This window comes from Sitodiplosis mosellana, unplaced genomic scaffold (assembly GCF_009176505.1).
Source record: "Sitodiplosis mosellana isolate CC-2019 unplaced genomic scaffold, AAFC_SMos_1.0 Smas_scaffold_1, whole genome shotgun sequence".
NCBI lineage: Eukaryota > Metazoa > Arthropoda > Insecta > Diptera > Cecidomyiidae > Sitodiplosis > Sitodiplosis mosellana.
In genome coordinates this window covers 20796834-20811986 of record NW_022595244.1, presented here as the reverse complement: position 1 = coordinate 20811986, position 15153 = coordinate 20796834, and the positions used below count along the sequence as shown (strand labels likewise).

General features: G+C 33.2%; 3 protein-coding genes across 3 annotated transcripts; all 3 read right to left on the bottom strand.

Annotated features, from left to right (window-relative positions):
* Nucleotides 1-935: 935 nt before the first annotated feature.
* On the bottom strand, nt 936-2476 carry LOC129580544 (protein takeout-like). Its single transcript, XM_055471056.1, has 6 exons — nt 2335-2476; nt 2149-2232; nt 2036-2077; nt 1851-1962; nt 1499-1765; nt 936-1419 (listed from the first exon to the last, which is right to left on the bottom strand). The coding sequence occupies exons 1-6, from the start codon at nt 2396-2398 to the stop codon at nt 1239-1241; spliced, it is 750 nt and encodes a 249-aa protein (XP_055327031.1). The 5' UTR covers nt 2399-2476; the 3' UTR covers nt 936-1238.
* A 1207-nt stretch (nt 2477-3683) lies between these two features.
* On the bottom strand, nt 3684-6716 carry LOC129580546 (protein takeout-like). Its single transcript, XM_055471058.1, has 5 exons — nt 6486-6716; nt 4714-4800; nt 4505-4655; nt 4141-4430; nt 3684-4051 (listed from the first exon to the last, which is right to left on the bottom strand). Exons 1-5 carry the CDS (start codon nt 6544-6546, stop codon nt 3900-3902), a joined length of 741 nt encoding a protein of 246 aa, XP_055327033.1. The 5' UTR covers nt 6547-6716; the 3' UTR covers nt 3684-3899.
* A 2664-nt stretch (nt 6717-9380) lies between these two features.
* On the bottom strand, nt 9381-11949 carry LOC129580547 (protein takeout-like). Its single transcript, XM_055471059.1, has 5 exons — nt 11671-11949; nt 10450-10684; nt 10105-10141; nt 9781-10036; nt 9381-9698 (listed from the first exon to the last, which is right to left on the bottom strand). Exons 1-5 carry the CDS (start codon nt 11726-11728, stop codon nt 9544-9546), a joined length of 741 nt encoding a protein of 246 aa, XP_055327034.1. The 5' UTR covers nt 11729-11949; the 3' UTR covers nt 9381-9543.
* Between the last annotated feature and the right edge of the window lie 3204 nt (nt 11950-15153).

Genomic DNA, 15153 nt, shown 5'->3' with positions numbered 1-15153 from the left:
TGTCGTAGTACGTATGTGTTCGATTTTATTTATTGATTTTGTGCGCCCCGTAAATCATGTGTGGAGAAATGAGTACATTTTTTACATATCAAGACATTGAAATGCCGCGTGTCACATATATTTCATTGGTGTTGAATAACTAAACTAGGCATGACAAAAATAAACCGGTTACCGACCGCGCGTTGTCGTTGCTATTGTAACTGTTGAACACAAATAAACAAATAAAAAAAAACAAGTCGCGCCGCTGTTGCAGCAATGAAAGCCTCAAATTTTTTTAGCGTTTTTACTATTTTATAATAGTTGTGTGTTTTCGGGCCCGTGCGATGATGTGACACATCACCTCGAGTACCAACCGGAATCGATTTGAGAGTGTTGGCATGCCGTTGTATACAGTACTTGCTAGTGCTTCGGTTTTCATTTTCTCTCTTTATTTTGTGTGTTTTTTTTCTCGTTAGATTTTAATCAGTTGCGCAATTATAATAGTAAGTTTTTACGTTTTTTAGTGGGCTACATTAGCCATTTGCCATTGAAATTGATGTGAGATTGTGTGTTGAAGTTCCAAAGCGAAGAAAAAAAAAACATTCAAATCATTATCATATTGCCATTGAGTTCGGTATATATATATTAGACACATGAAGTTTTATTTCGATGCACAAGGCACTTTTGAACATTTTTTTCTCTACCAAGTAGCATTCCAAGCAAATGCACTCTAAGCACTAACAGTGAAATGAGAATTTTAGCACAAGCTAATGCCTTTGACTTTTACAGTTTAGGTCAGCCTCATTGAAGTGTTTTTTATGCATATGCTAAGCCGAAAACTTACCTCGATTCTTTCAAGTTGATGGCAAACTATTCCACGTGATTTTATGACTCATGTCACTTATGCTGTAATTTTTGTTTCATATATTTCAAACATGGAAAACTTTGTATCGTACAAAGGTTGTTTATTCGTTTTCAAGCGCTTCTTTATTAATGATAACGACAAAACACAAATTGTTATTGTTAAAATGTTCTGATATCGTTGTGTTTACGTTCAAAAGAAAACCTATTAAATCCGAGTAAGCGCCAACTTATGGTTGACAGGTTTTAGTGTGTGTGTTTGTGCTTTTTTGTGAAACATGTGAAATTCACCTTAAATACAAACTTGATGTTTTTTTCATTTCAAGTTTTTAAATTTCATTAATTATTACTTGGAAAGAAATTGCACAACTTATCACTTTCATGCGGTGTGCGTTGCTTTAGTTTTCCTTTTGGAATAATTCATCGTAGGGGACCTTTGTGAATACATTGTTCAATATATTCCCTATGATTTGTGAGAATGCTGAAAATACAGATTTCCTAATCTCTGGCCAAACTTCAGCCCAGTTTTCATTTAAAAATAAGTTGGTGTTGTCTCCAAGTGCTTTGTCTCCATTGTATCTAAACAAAAAAAACATATCATTTAATGTGATAAAATTAACTATATAATTAAATTTCCAATTAATGAACCTGAACTTACAAATTGCCCAAATACAATTGCATTTTCGTGAGTGTAAATGAAAGTTTGGTATTTTCCGCTTTTAAATAAGTTTTTCCATTTCGAGTGACTGATTTTCCGTTGAAGCGTACCAAAAAATCGGGGTTCAATACGGTGATGTTGCTTTTTCCAACTCCTTGTATGGGTAAGATCAAAATGCGACCTTTCACGGAATACGGACCAACCAGTTCCAGGCGCGGCCCTTTCAAGCGAATCTCATACTTTCCATCGACTTTATCATTAAATCCTCTATTTGAATGAAAGTGCACAATTCAAAACCACATAATCAACTAATTGTGTTAGCGAAATTAGATCGAATTGGAAAATAATTTACTCGATTTTATAGAATGTAAAGTCACGCATTCCAACAATTGTGTTATTTGTGAATATCAGCACCACATTTACAGGGCTCTCTTCGCCCTGTTCGATGTGAATCCGAGGAATATCTAATTTAAAAAGAAGCATTAGTCATCTCAGATAATCTTAAACATATGTGTATCACAAGAGAATATATATCACCTAATGGGTCCAATGGGAGCAGATTTATATTACGATCACCACCTTAGTAACGTAGAAACGTTGATATTATTTTAGATATGTTTGGTTTTAATTAAAACATTTTCATGGCTAACCTTTGGCATATATGTCCATCACAAGATTTGCTGATTTAACAATGCATTCCGAATCACCCTTCTTACACTTTGGAATATCAGACGCTGCATAGAACAATTTATTTTTATCAAATTTGAATTTTATCAACTGCATAGAAAAAATAATTTTGATTTTTTTTTTTTAAATAGATTCACTGATGCACTCACGAAATTTTACGGCAAGAGAGCTACCGCACAAAACGAAAGCGCACACAGCCAATATAGCCTTCATGGTGACCTTCACAATGTCAGTTTAAACTAGTTTCGATTTCTTTGGAGATTCACCAAAGAAAAAATTCTTTAATTCTGGGTTTCCCTAGATTTGTTCGTCTCTAAATAAATTGGTGAATTGAATTAAATTTTTATTTAGTAAAACGAACAATTAAAACCTCATATCGATGTACTAGACAAATTCAATTATTTTCTAACGAATGAAGAAAAAATTGCACCTTACACTTGTTTTACGCGATCGTTTTTTTCTCTCCAGTGACAATGCTAGCGTCTACAGATCGCACAAAGTACTGATTGCATTTCTTGACTTAAACTCGTTTATAAATGTAAATTAAAGAAAATTGCAAGAAACGATTATTTTGCATACAATATGAATTTTATCTAGGTGCTGCATTGTTTTACGCATACCTGAGCTATAGCTCTCTTTCCAGTTCACTTATATTAAATCATGTTCTCCTATTTTAAAACAGTGTCAGAATATAATCGAAAAAAAATAAAATGTCAATCAGTTGAATGAACAAAATGATCGGGATGTAAGTATAGTGTTCAACTCATGCCCTGCGTTAATGATTCATTTATTATTTCGCATATTTTTCCACTCAACAACCGTCAAAATTTTACAAAAGTAAATAAAAGTATTGGTTGAAGTGGAAAAATTGCTTTTTTGAACTGATGTTATAATTGCAAGGGCCATAGCCAGACATAGGCTTAAAGATCTGAGAATTTAAAAAAGATGCATGGAAATTTGGCAAAGATCTGTAACGATTCCAGAATGGTCTATTCAGTTGAGATAACAATGTAGTTTGATCGCACATAGTCTTCACAATCCATCATTTCGGTGGAGAAAAAATTAAATAAGATTCATGTGTTCTGGTGTCTACCTCCTGGTGTTTCATCATCTTTATTATACATCTCAGGTGAAAGAATTGCATTAAAATTGCATTCATTTAAATATAATACGTCTGTGAAATCAAAATAAGGAAATCAACTAAAAATTCAGTTAAAGAATTGCATGTTTACTCGAAAACATCTGTATCACAGCAAAGTAAAAGATAAAGTAAATTATTCAGAGAGCGGAGTTACTTACTCGCATTGTTATTTGATTTGTTCAGAAAAGACAACTGGCCATCATTATAATTCACGTCGCGCATGCAATATACTGTACACTGTACAGGCTTATGACGTTTAAAACAATTGACGAAACAATAGCATCGGTACCAATGAAGTGTTTATTTCAATGGCGAATGTTTTTTTAGCTAAAGATTTCGATATAAAAACAAATACAATTCGTTTCAGACTCAAATTTATTTAATTCATCATTTACAAATTGAAAGAAGCAAGAACAGCTATTTTCGTCCACATTTGATATTCTTGATAACATTTTTCTTTTGAAAAGTCCTTACTATATACGACTTAGTGTTTCATTTTTTAAAAATAACGAGAACATTTAATCCATACGAGCATTCAATGTAGAAAATTCAAGCAACATTCCTTATTTGCATCTATTGTTTAAACATTTCTTTGTAGTCATGATGCGCCCACATATTATTCATCATAGTTTGCATGATCAGTGAGAATGCGTCAAAAATAGATCCTTTAATTTCATTAAAAATGTCCTGCCAATTCTCGTTCATGAAGCGGTTCGTTGACTCACCTGTCAGAATGGGAATAGGGAGATTATAAAACATTTTCATGGTTTTTAAATTCAAAATTACTATGACGAAAAGTTCGAGTTATGCTCACCTAATTCTGGATTTCCATTGAAAAGATTGCCGAAGTAAGCTTGCATTCTTGTAATTTTGAAGGTCATGCGAAGATCATCGGTGTATAAGTGAGTTTTTCCATTCTTGACCTTTGATTTTCCGGTCCATTTAATGTGCAGTTCGGGGTTTTCCAAAGTAAAGTTACTTATTCCATTGCCTTGAATGGGCAACACCAGAATTCTTCCGTTGATTGTGTAAGGTCCTTTCAAGATGAACAATGGGCCTTTCGCTCTCATTTCATATTGACCGTTTGGATCTGGTCCAAAACCTCTGTAAAAATAGTGATCAAATTGGTTCAATTTCGAGATAATTTCATCGTGTATCTCTCTGTGTGTGTAACTCACTTGACATAAGTACAATGGAAATCTTTCAAACCATGCAGTTCAACATTGTTGAATGACAAATCAATATTCACTGGACTGTTGCCCCCCTGTTTGATTTGCATGCGTTGGATTTGCAAAGGATCCATCTTAGCTAGTGCAACCTTCGGTTCACCTGAACGAAAATAAATACATAAAAATAGATTTGAACTAAGTATTGTTGTTGCACTTACCTCCATAAAACTGTGACAAAACAAGATTAGTTGTCTCTTTTATGCAATTGGTATCGCCTATAGCACACTGTGGAATCTTTGACGATTCTGAAATTTGCACAACAAAAAATTAAATAAATTTTAATAATAAATAAGCGGTGAAAAGAAGTGTGCTAATTTGAATATGACATTTTTACCCTCATTAATTACAGATCATCAAATATATTCTGCTTAAAAAAAGTTAGAACCAATTTTAAAGATTTTAATTGTCCAATCATCATCATCACTTGTTCATATATCAACGTTTCGACGCTTCCAAATATACATTTAGATAACCGGTTCGTATGTTTAGAATTCGGGACTTTCCGGATTGTTAAAGAGATAAACATAGCCAGCTGTTTGAAATTCATACATTTCCATTCAAATATGGTCCGAAGTTCATTCAATATTAATGGTATTGTCAACCGTCTCACTCTCATCTTTCAACCACTTTGAATAGGGCGTGTTTCAAAAGCTGACCATTACGTATGATAAATTCTATGCAGCAATTACGACTTTTATCATCTTTCTTTATGGTTCTTCGTCTGAGCCGTAATTGATCAGATAATTTTTTTTTACATAAACATATATGACGTCAATGGATCTTGTACTTAATGGCATTTTGATTTGAAAGTGATTGTGATAAAGATTAATTCAACGTATGCTTTAATCGCGAATATCATCTAGATTAAAAGTGCATTTCCTAAGAATTTATCTTATCGAATTTTTAATTGTTTTATCCGCAAAGAATTCTAATCAAGTGCCTAGAAATTTACAATTCTGTGACATTCTTGTTTCTAGCAAGAACGTACGTATTCCTATAAATAGTTTGACGTGACAGTAGCGGGTACGAGACACGCTTTGACTATTATTTTTTTTCTAATTCGCGTCAGAATTTGCTTTATAGAACTGACTATATTTGAGAATTCTTTTATATTGAGGAAATGTGAAACAGAAAGATGTTCTTCGGACTGATATTGTTTCATTCATTCATATTGAAAGTGTCAACGATATTATTATTATTGATAACATTAACCCATTCCTTCAAAGAAGTGGATTTTTAAATTACGGGTTGTAAATTAAGAGAGTGGTATACCACTCCATATATCATTTGATACCATAAAATTCTTGTTGCCTGATGCTAACTCAAAATATTAAATCTACCATAGGTCCATCGATTTCGGAGTGAACCACTGCAATCAGATAATTGAATAGCAACGTCTAAAATGATATTTTATATAAAATGTATATAAATTTATTTATTTTTCAAACTTCTTGCGGGTTTGAACTGAAAAAAATCAATAACTGTCAAAGTGATGTTGGTCAACATGCAGCACTGTTTCCAATGATGTCATATAGCTATGGGATTAAATTAACTCCATCGATAATAATTGAAGATATATGATGAAATTCTTCCTAGCACTCCTAAATATGATCCATTGCTTATCATAAAACTAATCCATTATCATTCAAATTGACTTATTATCCGAAATTGGTTAGCAAGGGAATCTAAATCCAAAATTTTGGCTCAATTTAGATGAGCATGAGCCATTTTTTCCAAATAGTTCTTAATATTTCTACAAGCACATATATTCTGGATTTAATATAACCAATCGTCACTAAAATATTAATTGTATCGTAAATGAATTGATACTGGATTTTGACATAATGATAAACAGGTTTTAGTTTATTTTGTTTTAGATGGCTATGTGGCACGTGGAAAAAATATTCTGTATATAAAATAATATGCTTACGAAATTTTGAGCACCAGCAGCATGAAATGCTGAGCGCAAGTACAAAAATTAACTTCAACATTTTCTTTTATTTTGAACGAAAAATTCAAAAATTACACAGCAAATCACAATAACACTTTTTCTGTGAAAAAAATAATTCAAACGAACACTACAAATCGGATGGCTCTTTAATTTGACTACAGACGTTGGCGTTCCGCTAGTCTATTCGTTAAATTCCAGACTAGTCGCAACTGCGGACCGCCGAATTTTATATATAGCGAATGTAAAACTTTTTTTTCCTTATAATTGCCCAACATTAAAGAATCTTGTTCTTTTTGTGCAAATAAAAAACGCGTCAAAGATTAACCGTCCAGGGGTCCAAAACAAACTCGATACATGTTGTCATCAGACGCGTGACTATATATATACAGATATACAGACATACTGCGCGAAACGACAAAACATACGCGTGCTCTTATTAGATACGTTTTAAATGTCTTAGTGTTGATATCATTTTTGCGGTTTTTGTTCGGCACTAAACCCCTAGTTTTTGAGGCTTATGTATTAGGCTTTTATCAACATATGTTTCGACCTATAGTTTTTATAGCTTTTCTTCGTTTGTTTTTCAACCGGAGGAGATAGAAACTCTATCGAAAACTCTCCACAATTATTATTTATTATTATTAATTAATATAAAATCAACGAAATATGGTAGTCAATCGGTGTGACAAATGAAAAGAAAATGCTGATGTATTTTAATGAATTTGTCGTCTACAAATAACAAACAGCTAATGATATGCATATGCAAAGTGGTTAATTGTCGTCAGAGCAGTTAGCACAGATCATTCAGTGTGTACGCTGAAAACTGAAAAGTTAATGTAGAAATGGAATATTTTGTTTTGGGCCTGACCATCACAAATGAAAAACCAGTCTTCTTCTATACATCGTGTTGAACTATTATAAATCATTATCGCGGTTTGAGCTCAATATTTAGATTCGTTATGCATGCGTTGATATGCCAAACAGCCGCCGAATAAATTAGACAAGATTTACTTGTTTTTTCCTTCTGTTTCTTAATTGGACGTGCACAAAATCAGGTGGCTATGTGAAGCTGCTTGACTGGGTATATCTATTGCAAAGATATGCCGAAATTTGGAGAAAGAGAGGAAAAATTATTGAAATGAATCAAATCCTTTTTTGCAACGACAGAGAAGAACAAATAACAAACGAAATTTTGTTTCAATAGAATGATTCTGAGTATTTTGCGGTCGCATGTGTGTTCAATGTATTTTGTATATAGTGAAGAGTAGAAAAACACTGCAGAAAAAGAAATAATAAGTTGTTTTGAGTTCCACTTATGAAAAAAAAAAACATTGATGAATCAAATAATCTTCTCGTTTGACTGCATTTGTCGTTGTCTGTAAGTTTGGCACGTGTAAGTCGTTTTACGCTTTATTTGCTTAGTTACATATACCGAATTCCGAACGGTAAGCATAACTTCCTCTGCTCATCTTTTGGCAGATAAATACATAACATAAAGTATTTTCTTCGAGAGAAACACACACTCATACACATCGCGAGTGTCAATCCAATACCAATCAATCGTTCATTTAACCAGTCTGGTGTCATGGTACTGCAGTAATGTGTCAGTATTGCCTTAAAAAATACATTTGCTTTTGTGAATTTGAGTGAATATTTGATTACTGCGTTCGGAGTATTTCAATTATGAATGACACCAGCAAAATGAACGCATTGAGAGCACGTTCTACCGAAAAAAAGTCAATTGAAAATATCGATTTTTGTATAATGTATTTAATGTTCCATCAATTTGGCTATTGCATTTAGTATTGTAAGCTATGGAAGTCACAAAATTCAGATTCAATTCAATTTTTACATAGCCATCCGCTCATCGATCAAAAGTTTTCCAAATGTATGTCTCATATGAAACTAGTACATTCTAAGAAAAACTTTCGTATTTTAGTAGTTAACCTACAACAGACTGCACATTTGTGTGGAGACAAAGTTCTAATATGAAACTTTGACCAAGTTTATGATGTGGTCGATTTGTTGTTGACTTTATCTCTCTTTCTCTATCCTTCTCTATGTGTCCAAATGTAAATATGTCCGATTGCTCTTTTCAAAGTTCAACTGGTCCTGATACGGCAATAAAAAAGAATATCGTACACATTTCAGTTTGAACCAACGATATACATATACCAATGACTGGATACATCTCGAAATTTATAAACAAATTGTGTGATGCGACTGAACAAGGATCATATGTCACTTGAGCGCCATATAGCTTTCATTAATCTTTATCCAAACAAACACACCAAAGTGGTTGGATGCAGTGACACAAATACACTTGAATACTGTTGGGTCCAATGCTATTGATTAGCTTTTAATCAAGGTTTGGCTCAATTCTGTGAAACCATTTGAATGACACTAATTCAATTTTTGGTCGCAATGAAACAAGTTCTAATTGCAATGAAATCGTTTTGCGTTCCTTAATAGCTTATGTATTCTCCATGTAATTCTAACAAATCATACCTTTCCGCCATGTCCACAGCGAATATAAATTCTGTACTACAAATGATATTTTAATGAAATTCATTACAACAACTTTTTTGGAAGCTCTGTTTTATTTTTGAGTGTATGGCACCCGCATTTGATACAAACATTGTCCCATATATAAACCTTACCTATTTCTAAATCTGTTTACAACGTTTGAAAAAAAAGAAATGAGAGAGACAGAAAAATAAAAACATTTGTTATTCGCCTGAAGTTAGACTATCGAAGTACAAAAGCCAAGACAAAAACGATTGAAGTTTTTTTTTGCGAATTTTGCACATTCATTCGTTATGAAGAGTTACTTAATTAAATTAGAGATTTCTGTATGAATGAAGTTAAAAAGAGAGAGAGAGAGAGAGAGAGAGAGAGAGAGAGAGAGAGAGAGAGAGCAAACAAAATTCGCACTTGTTACATCATAAATTACATCAAAAAATATGAGAATTTATCACATGTTTAAACAGATCTAAATGATACAAAACAAAGTTTTTACGGCTATATCTTAATTAATTTAATCTTTCAAGAAGATTTCGTCGTATGGAATTTTCAAGAAAATTCTATTGATGATTCCTTTCAATATTTCCTCAACGGCAAATGTGATGGCCGGTTTCAACTCGTTAAAGATCTCTTTCCAATTCTGATTGAGGAATTGATTCATGTTGTCACCTATTTTAGGAATATATATATATATTGGTTACCTCAAATGAAACCAGTTTAATCAGAGAAAACAGAAAAAAAAAATTCTCACCTAGCGCTTTATCGCCATTGAAGAGATTCTCCAAATTGATGTTTAGTCGTGATGGATCGAAATCCAGTTGGAACTTCTCGGTTTGAATGTATTGTTTGCCATTTTTCTCCACCACTTTTGGCTTATACTTGACAACTAAATTGGTATTATCGAAGACCAGGTGAGCATTACCCTCTCCTTGAATTGGCAAGACAAGTACCCGACCATCTATTTTGTACTTGCCGGTGATTGTGATCTTTGGCACAACTGCATAAACCTACAAAGAACAAACATTTTTCATTATTTAGAATCAATTAAACACTGTGAATCATTTTTATTTATTACCTCATATTTGCTGCTATTGGGATCGGCACCAAAACCACTGAAATACAAAAATAAACTAAATGAGTAAAGTTATGTCCAATTGTGATTCATTATTGTTAGCATGTATTTTGACCAAACACATTTCTATTTGTATGAATGGTTTTTTCACATCATTTCTACAGGTACGTCGTGTGAGTGGATATGTTTCGAATTAGTTTTCCGCATTTATCATTTAGACTGTAAAATGTTTCAGTAAATTGACTAACTAGTTTAAAAACTATTCAATCAAAACGATTTTTGGACATATGAGCGGTCAAATCGATCAAATACACATGGAAATATTTTTGTCAGAATACAAATACTTACACGACCCGGTTTATTACTGATTGACTGATACCAGAGAGATCCAAATCTCTAAAATTCAATTTAATGGCGATTGGACTGTTTGAGCCCTGTGAAATGTCGATGCGATTGATTCGCAATGGTTCTAAGGGTGGAATGGACAAGCCTTGGTGCCCATTCGGATGATTATGGACGATGTCCGTGATAACTCGTGGTAGACATTGTATATCAGCAGCTTTGCATTGCGGAATATCAGCGGCTGTAGCAAGAAAAAGAACACAAAATAAGATAAAAATAAAATCACAAAGAAACAATTTACTAAAAAAATATCTATTTCCAGTCAACTGTTGACCGCAGTGTGTAATGCACGAAATCAGCTCGAAAAATAAAACAAAAAATTTAAATGCATATGTTAATTCGCATGAGATTTCAAGAGGTAAATTTGTACGTCTTACCAACGCCAAATGTGTCAGCTTGAAAATTATATTTTCAAAAGGAATCATTAACGATAGAGAACCCGAAATGAACAGAAAATATGGGAGAAACAACAATTAGAAGCGATAAACTGATAAGATCAGTTAGCATGTTTCGGCCCATTCCGTCCGAATTCATTTTAGCTGTTAATGAAAATTAAATGCAACACCGATTTGCTTTTAGCTAAATGCTAACTGGTTTCATTTGCGGTCGTGCTTTCACAACAAATTTCGTCAAGAGTATCGGAAATTCACGGCGAAATTCTTAAATGCGTTTCAGTTTTTAAACGAATTTAAGTTTTTGTGAGAGAAGCATAAAACTTTTTCATAATTTCTTCTACTGATACTTTTCAACAATTTCTTCAAATCGAATTTTTTTGACAAGAAAATGAATTTAAATTATATTGTTATTCCTTCCTTTTTAAGGTTTCTATGTAAAAGTTGCTTGATTTCATTGAAAAATTAAGGAAGGATAGCCAAACATTGCGTAATTGAAAATGATTTTAATGCGCCGAAACTATCGTTCGATAATCTTTCTTCTAAAATTTGCTAAGATTTAATTGATTTTCTACATTGAAATATTTTTTCACTTTGCAGTTTTTTCACATTTTTCCAACATTAATTGGATACTACTTTTTGCAGGGAATTTGCTCAAGTTTTTGAAAGTTTCCGTCGTTCATGATATATTTTAAGAAGAAAAGACACGATGAAGACTCTTCATTTAGATTTTGAAGGGATAAAGTGTGCGTTTAACATGGTTCGTATGACTTACGGAACTTCGCAGCCGATGCCAATGTGATGAATAAACCAAATGTACAGATAAGCTTCATGGTTGAATCGATTGATCAAAACTCGAAATCACAAATTCCAAAATTTCTATTGCACTAATAAGAAAAAACTTTTGCTTTATTTATTGCGAATCGTTGCACCACTTCTTCACACTACTTGATTCAAAGACTGTATGTAGTTGAGGGTGCTTGAATTTGAAACAATTTCGATACTGTGAATAGCTGTTATCGTTGACGACTTGTGGTCGACGCACAACTGTTGAAAAAATTCGTGCGAAGCCGGTATTTATACAATAACAAAAATGGTTTCTTTGGTTCTATTAATATTGTAGAATGAACTTCTGTCGCATTGTTGTTATTCCAATGGAACAGCACAGAGGAGAATTTGAAAAAAAAGTATCTGGCTATGTGTAAGCGGGAAAAAGATGCAAAAGACTAATACAAACACCAACACTCTATTGAACGAAAGCGATTGTGGAGCGTGAGAAAAAGAGAGAAAAAAAATATTGAATTACGAGTTCTTCGTATGTTGCTGCCGTGATACTAATTCATTTATCAGCCATTTGAGTTTGTTTGTGTGTATGTTTGTATGGTGTATATGAACGTCAGACATAGCTTCGCAGCATATTGATATAGAATCGGTTCAAGAATGTGAGAAAAGAAAAAAACACGATTTGTTCTTCATTCGAATTAATTTATTCATTTAATAATAGTGACAGACGCAAAAACATCAAAACATTGGCAAAGCGCGAGAGAGAAAATGAACAGCAGCACATCGAAGAAGAGAGAAAAGACGAATAAGAAGAAGAGATCAAAATCAGCTAAGCTTCAGACTCATTATTGTGACAGATAAACATAACAACACAATATTCTACCATCGATTAATATGCTTGAAACGCATACGTGCGGTCGATGATTTGCAATTATCATTCAGTCAATTGTCCGTGTCTTGCTGCACAACTGCGTTTAGAGCTGTGAACAAAAGAGCAATTACTTTGAATTTGCGAACAACTAGTTTAGAGAGTTAAAATGCGATGTTACGTTCAATGTTACAATTTGCTTGGTTTCCCTATTAGCCTGACGAGCCACTAGGTTGCCATTACATGCCGGCTAATTTGTGCATGTCACATTTTTTCCCTATTCCTGGCTTTCATGTCAAATGAGTAAATTTACACGATGCGACCGGCAACATTCATTTTTACATTGGAAAGAACAATCACATTGACCGAGACACGAAAGGCTCACCAGCTACACACAGCTCGCACATCATTTTTAATTAGAATCGTGTGAATATAAGAGTTGTCGGATACATTTCAATCACAGATGTATCGACGATAACACAACTTGTAAACAGAACTGAATAATCTGTAGTTTTTAAATTAAAACTCGATAATATCATTTTTTTGCTCGTCTCTGGAAATTTCCTGCAAAATCGCTTGTCGGCACTGTTATTATCTTTTCTCGGCAAACACACAAAGAGCTATTGACGGGCGAAAATGTAGTATCAATATTCAGCATAGATATGCACAACACAATTTAAACACTAGAAAACATGATTGGCATCAAGAAAATATGTACCTTTATCCGATACTCTACTTCTTGGAATCGGTCTCTCCACACTACCTTTGATCGACGTAAACAAAAGGTGATTGAGCTCAACATACTTTCGAGGGCATAAGCTAATGTCTATATTTGAATGGCTGATAACATTTCGAGCAAACGAATGAATAGCAACATATTTATCACGTTCTACAATGCTCGAATTCATTTAAATGTACAACTGACCACATTCTTCAGGAGACATGTCCGTTGGCACAGTTTAAATTGGCTGCTCTGTGTGGAGACTTGATTATCATTGTTTGTTCTTTTTTCGCTTTCGTTCCACTGTGTTGTTTGTTACTCACAAGCAACGTTGTTTATTTCGTGACCAAGATTACTTCGAGCATTCGTTGAATCGCACTATTTATAGCATATAATTAAAATGGTATTTTCGAGATAGGCAGAAATCCAAAACATTTCCATTGGTAACCAAATAAAAATAAAGTTTCGTCTTTGTCACATCATAATAATTGAAAACAAGATTTATTCAACTATGGAAATCAATTTTTTTCATCATGCATTTCCTGGATGAAAATCATATGATTCATAAATTCTATATATCCCTACATGCTATATGCACACTATAATACATGTACTTCTTACGTCGATGATTTTTTTTAAATAAATCAAAAAAAAATTCAATCGCAATGTGCAATTGAAAATTAATTTGTTCTCTGGATTAGATCAAATTAACTATGGACGTGTGAACCTCACAAAATATGATGCCGTAATGATTATGATAAATGAGGAGAGAGCAACAGAGCCAAAATGACACCTGATGAACTTCAACATCAATTAAAATGTGCAGTGCCTCTGTTGCTAATTTATTTAAGTGCTGTGGTGAGAATTACATTGTATTAACCAAATTACATGACATTTATAGGTTCAGACTGTTCACTGTTTGAACAGTGTTCATTCCGTTGGCTTGACCTTTGTTTCAATGGCGAGACTCTGAACCAAAGTTGGTGTGGTATATTCTTAGACATGAAAAACATGCTGACTTCATGAGTTACGTTGATATCGGGACGGTAGCAATAAAAAAAGATCTACTTCGGATTTTTTTTTCTTTTATCGATTACGTCTGCAAAGTTTTTTCTTTCTTTTATTTTAAACTTGATATAATCAGATGATATGCTTGATCAGATAAAATTTGGTCAAATATAAAAAAAACGAGTTTACGGTGAAATTTCTGGGCAAAAAAAAAAATCAGACTCGATATTGGAATATGCTTTTGTCATCCTCATGAATAATTCAAAGCCGAAACAAACGTCAGTCAAAGTTTTGATTCTTTCTGGTTCACTGTGCGACTAACATTATCAACAAGAGAGTGCCAATCAATATCAGACTATGCTCCGGTGGTCACACTTAGATTCACATTCGTATAGATCGATAATAAAGAATTGCCATTTCAAGATTCAAATTATAAATAAATAATTTGTGAAATGAATTTTTAATTTTTGTGTTTTCATTTGGAGTCAACACAAATAGAGAATTCTTCCTTTGTAAAACATGCGCCAATGAATGTTGTTTGTTGTTTTGTGCTAGAATTTATCTAAATTTATATATTTATTGACGTAATTTTCTAGTGTACGTACGAAATGATTATTCTGTGTAGCTGAACATAGAATGAGAATAAAAAAATCTAGTTATCCTTAGCGCTCATTTAGATTTTACAACGCACACACACACACACACATACACATTTCCTAGAATCTATGTCGTTGCGCATTATGTTCAATTTGCTAAAGTTATTATTTTCGTGAAAATGACACGGTCGGAACAACAAGGGGAATGAGCGCGTGTACCGGAACATGTTTACGCCAATGTGTTTGCAGAACAATTTTTTTCTTCTCTCTTTACACGGATAT

Bases quoted from the DNA above. Each gene is read 5' to 3' on its own strand.
- LOC129580544 (XM_055471056.1), bottom strand. From the start codon at position 2,398: ATGAAGGCTATATTGGCTGTGTGCGCTTTCGTTTTGTGCGGTAGCTCT. The intron at 2,078-2,148 runs GTTAGCCATGAA...TACGTTACTAAG, and splicing joins GATGGACATATATGCCAAAG to GTGGTGATCGTAATATAAAT. The intron at 1,420-1,498 runs GTAAGTTCAGGT...TTTTTTGTTTAG, and splicing joins CAATTGTATTTGGGCAATTT to ATACAATGGAGACAAAGCAC.
- LOC129580546 (XM_055471058.1), bottom strand. From the start codon at position 6,546: ATGTTGAAGTTAATTTTTGTACTTGCGCTCAGCATTTCATGCTGCTGG. The intron at 4,656-4,713 runs GTAAGTGCAACA...ATTTTCGTTCAG, and splicing joins TTTGTCACAGTTTTATGGAG to GTGAACCGAAGGTTGCACTA. The intron at 4,052-4,140 runs GTGAGCATAACT...CCATTCTGACAG, and splicing joins CAATGGAAATCCAGAATTAG to GTGAGTCAACGAACCGCTTC.
- LOC129580547 (XM_055471059.1), bottom strand. From the start codon at position 11,728: ATGAAGCTTATCTGTACATTTGGTTTATTCATCACATTGGCATCGGCT. The intron at 10,685-11,670 runs GTAAGTCATACG...TTCTTGCTACAG, and splicing joins GGCATCGGCTGCGAAGTTCC to CCGCTGATATTCCGCAATGC. The intron at 9,699-9,780 runs GTGAGAATTTTT...TTCCTAAAATAG, and splicing joins CAATGGCGATAAAGCGCTAG to GTGACAACATGAATCAATTC.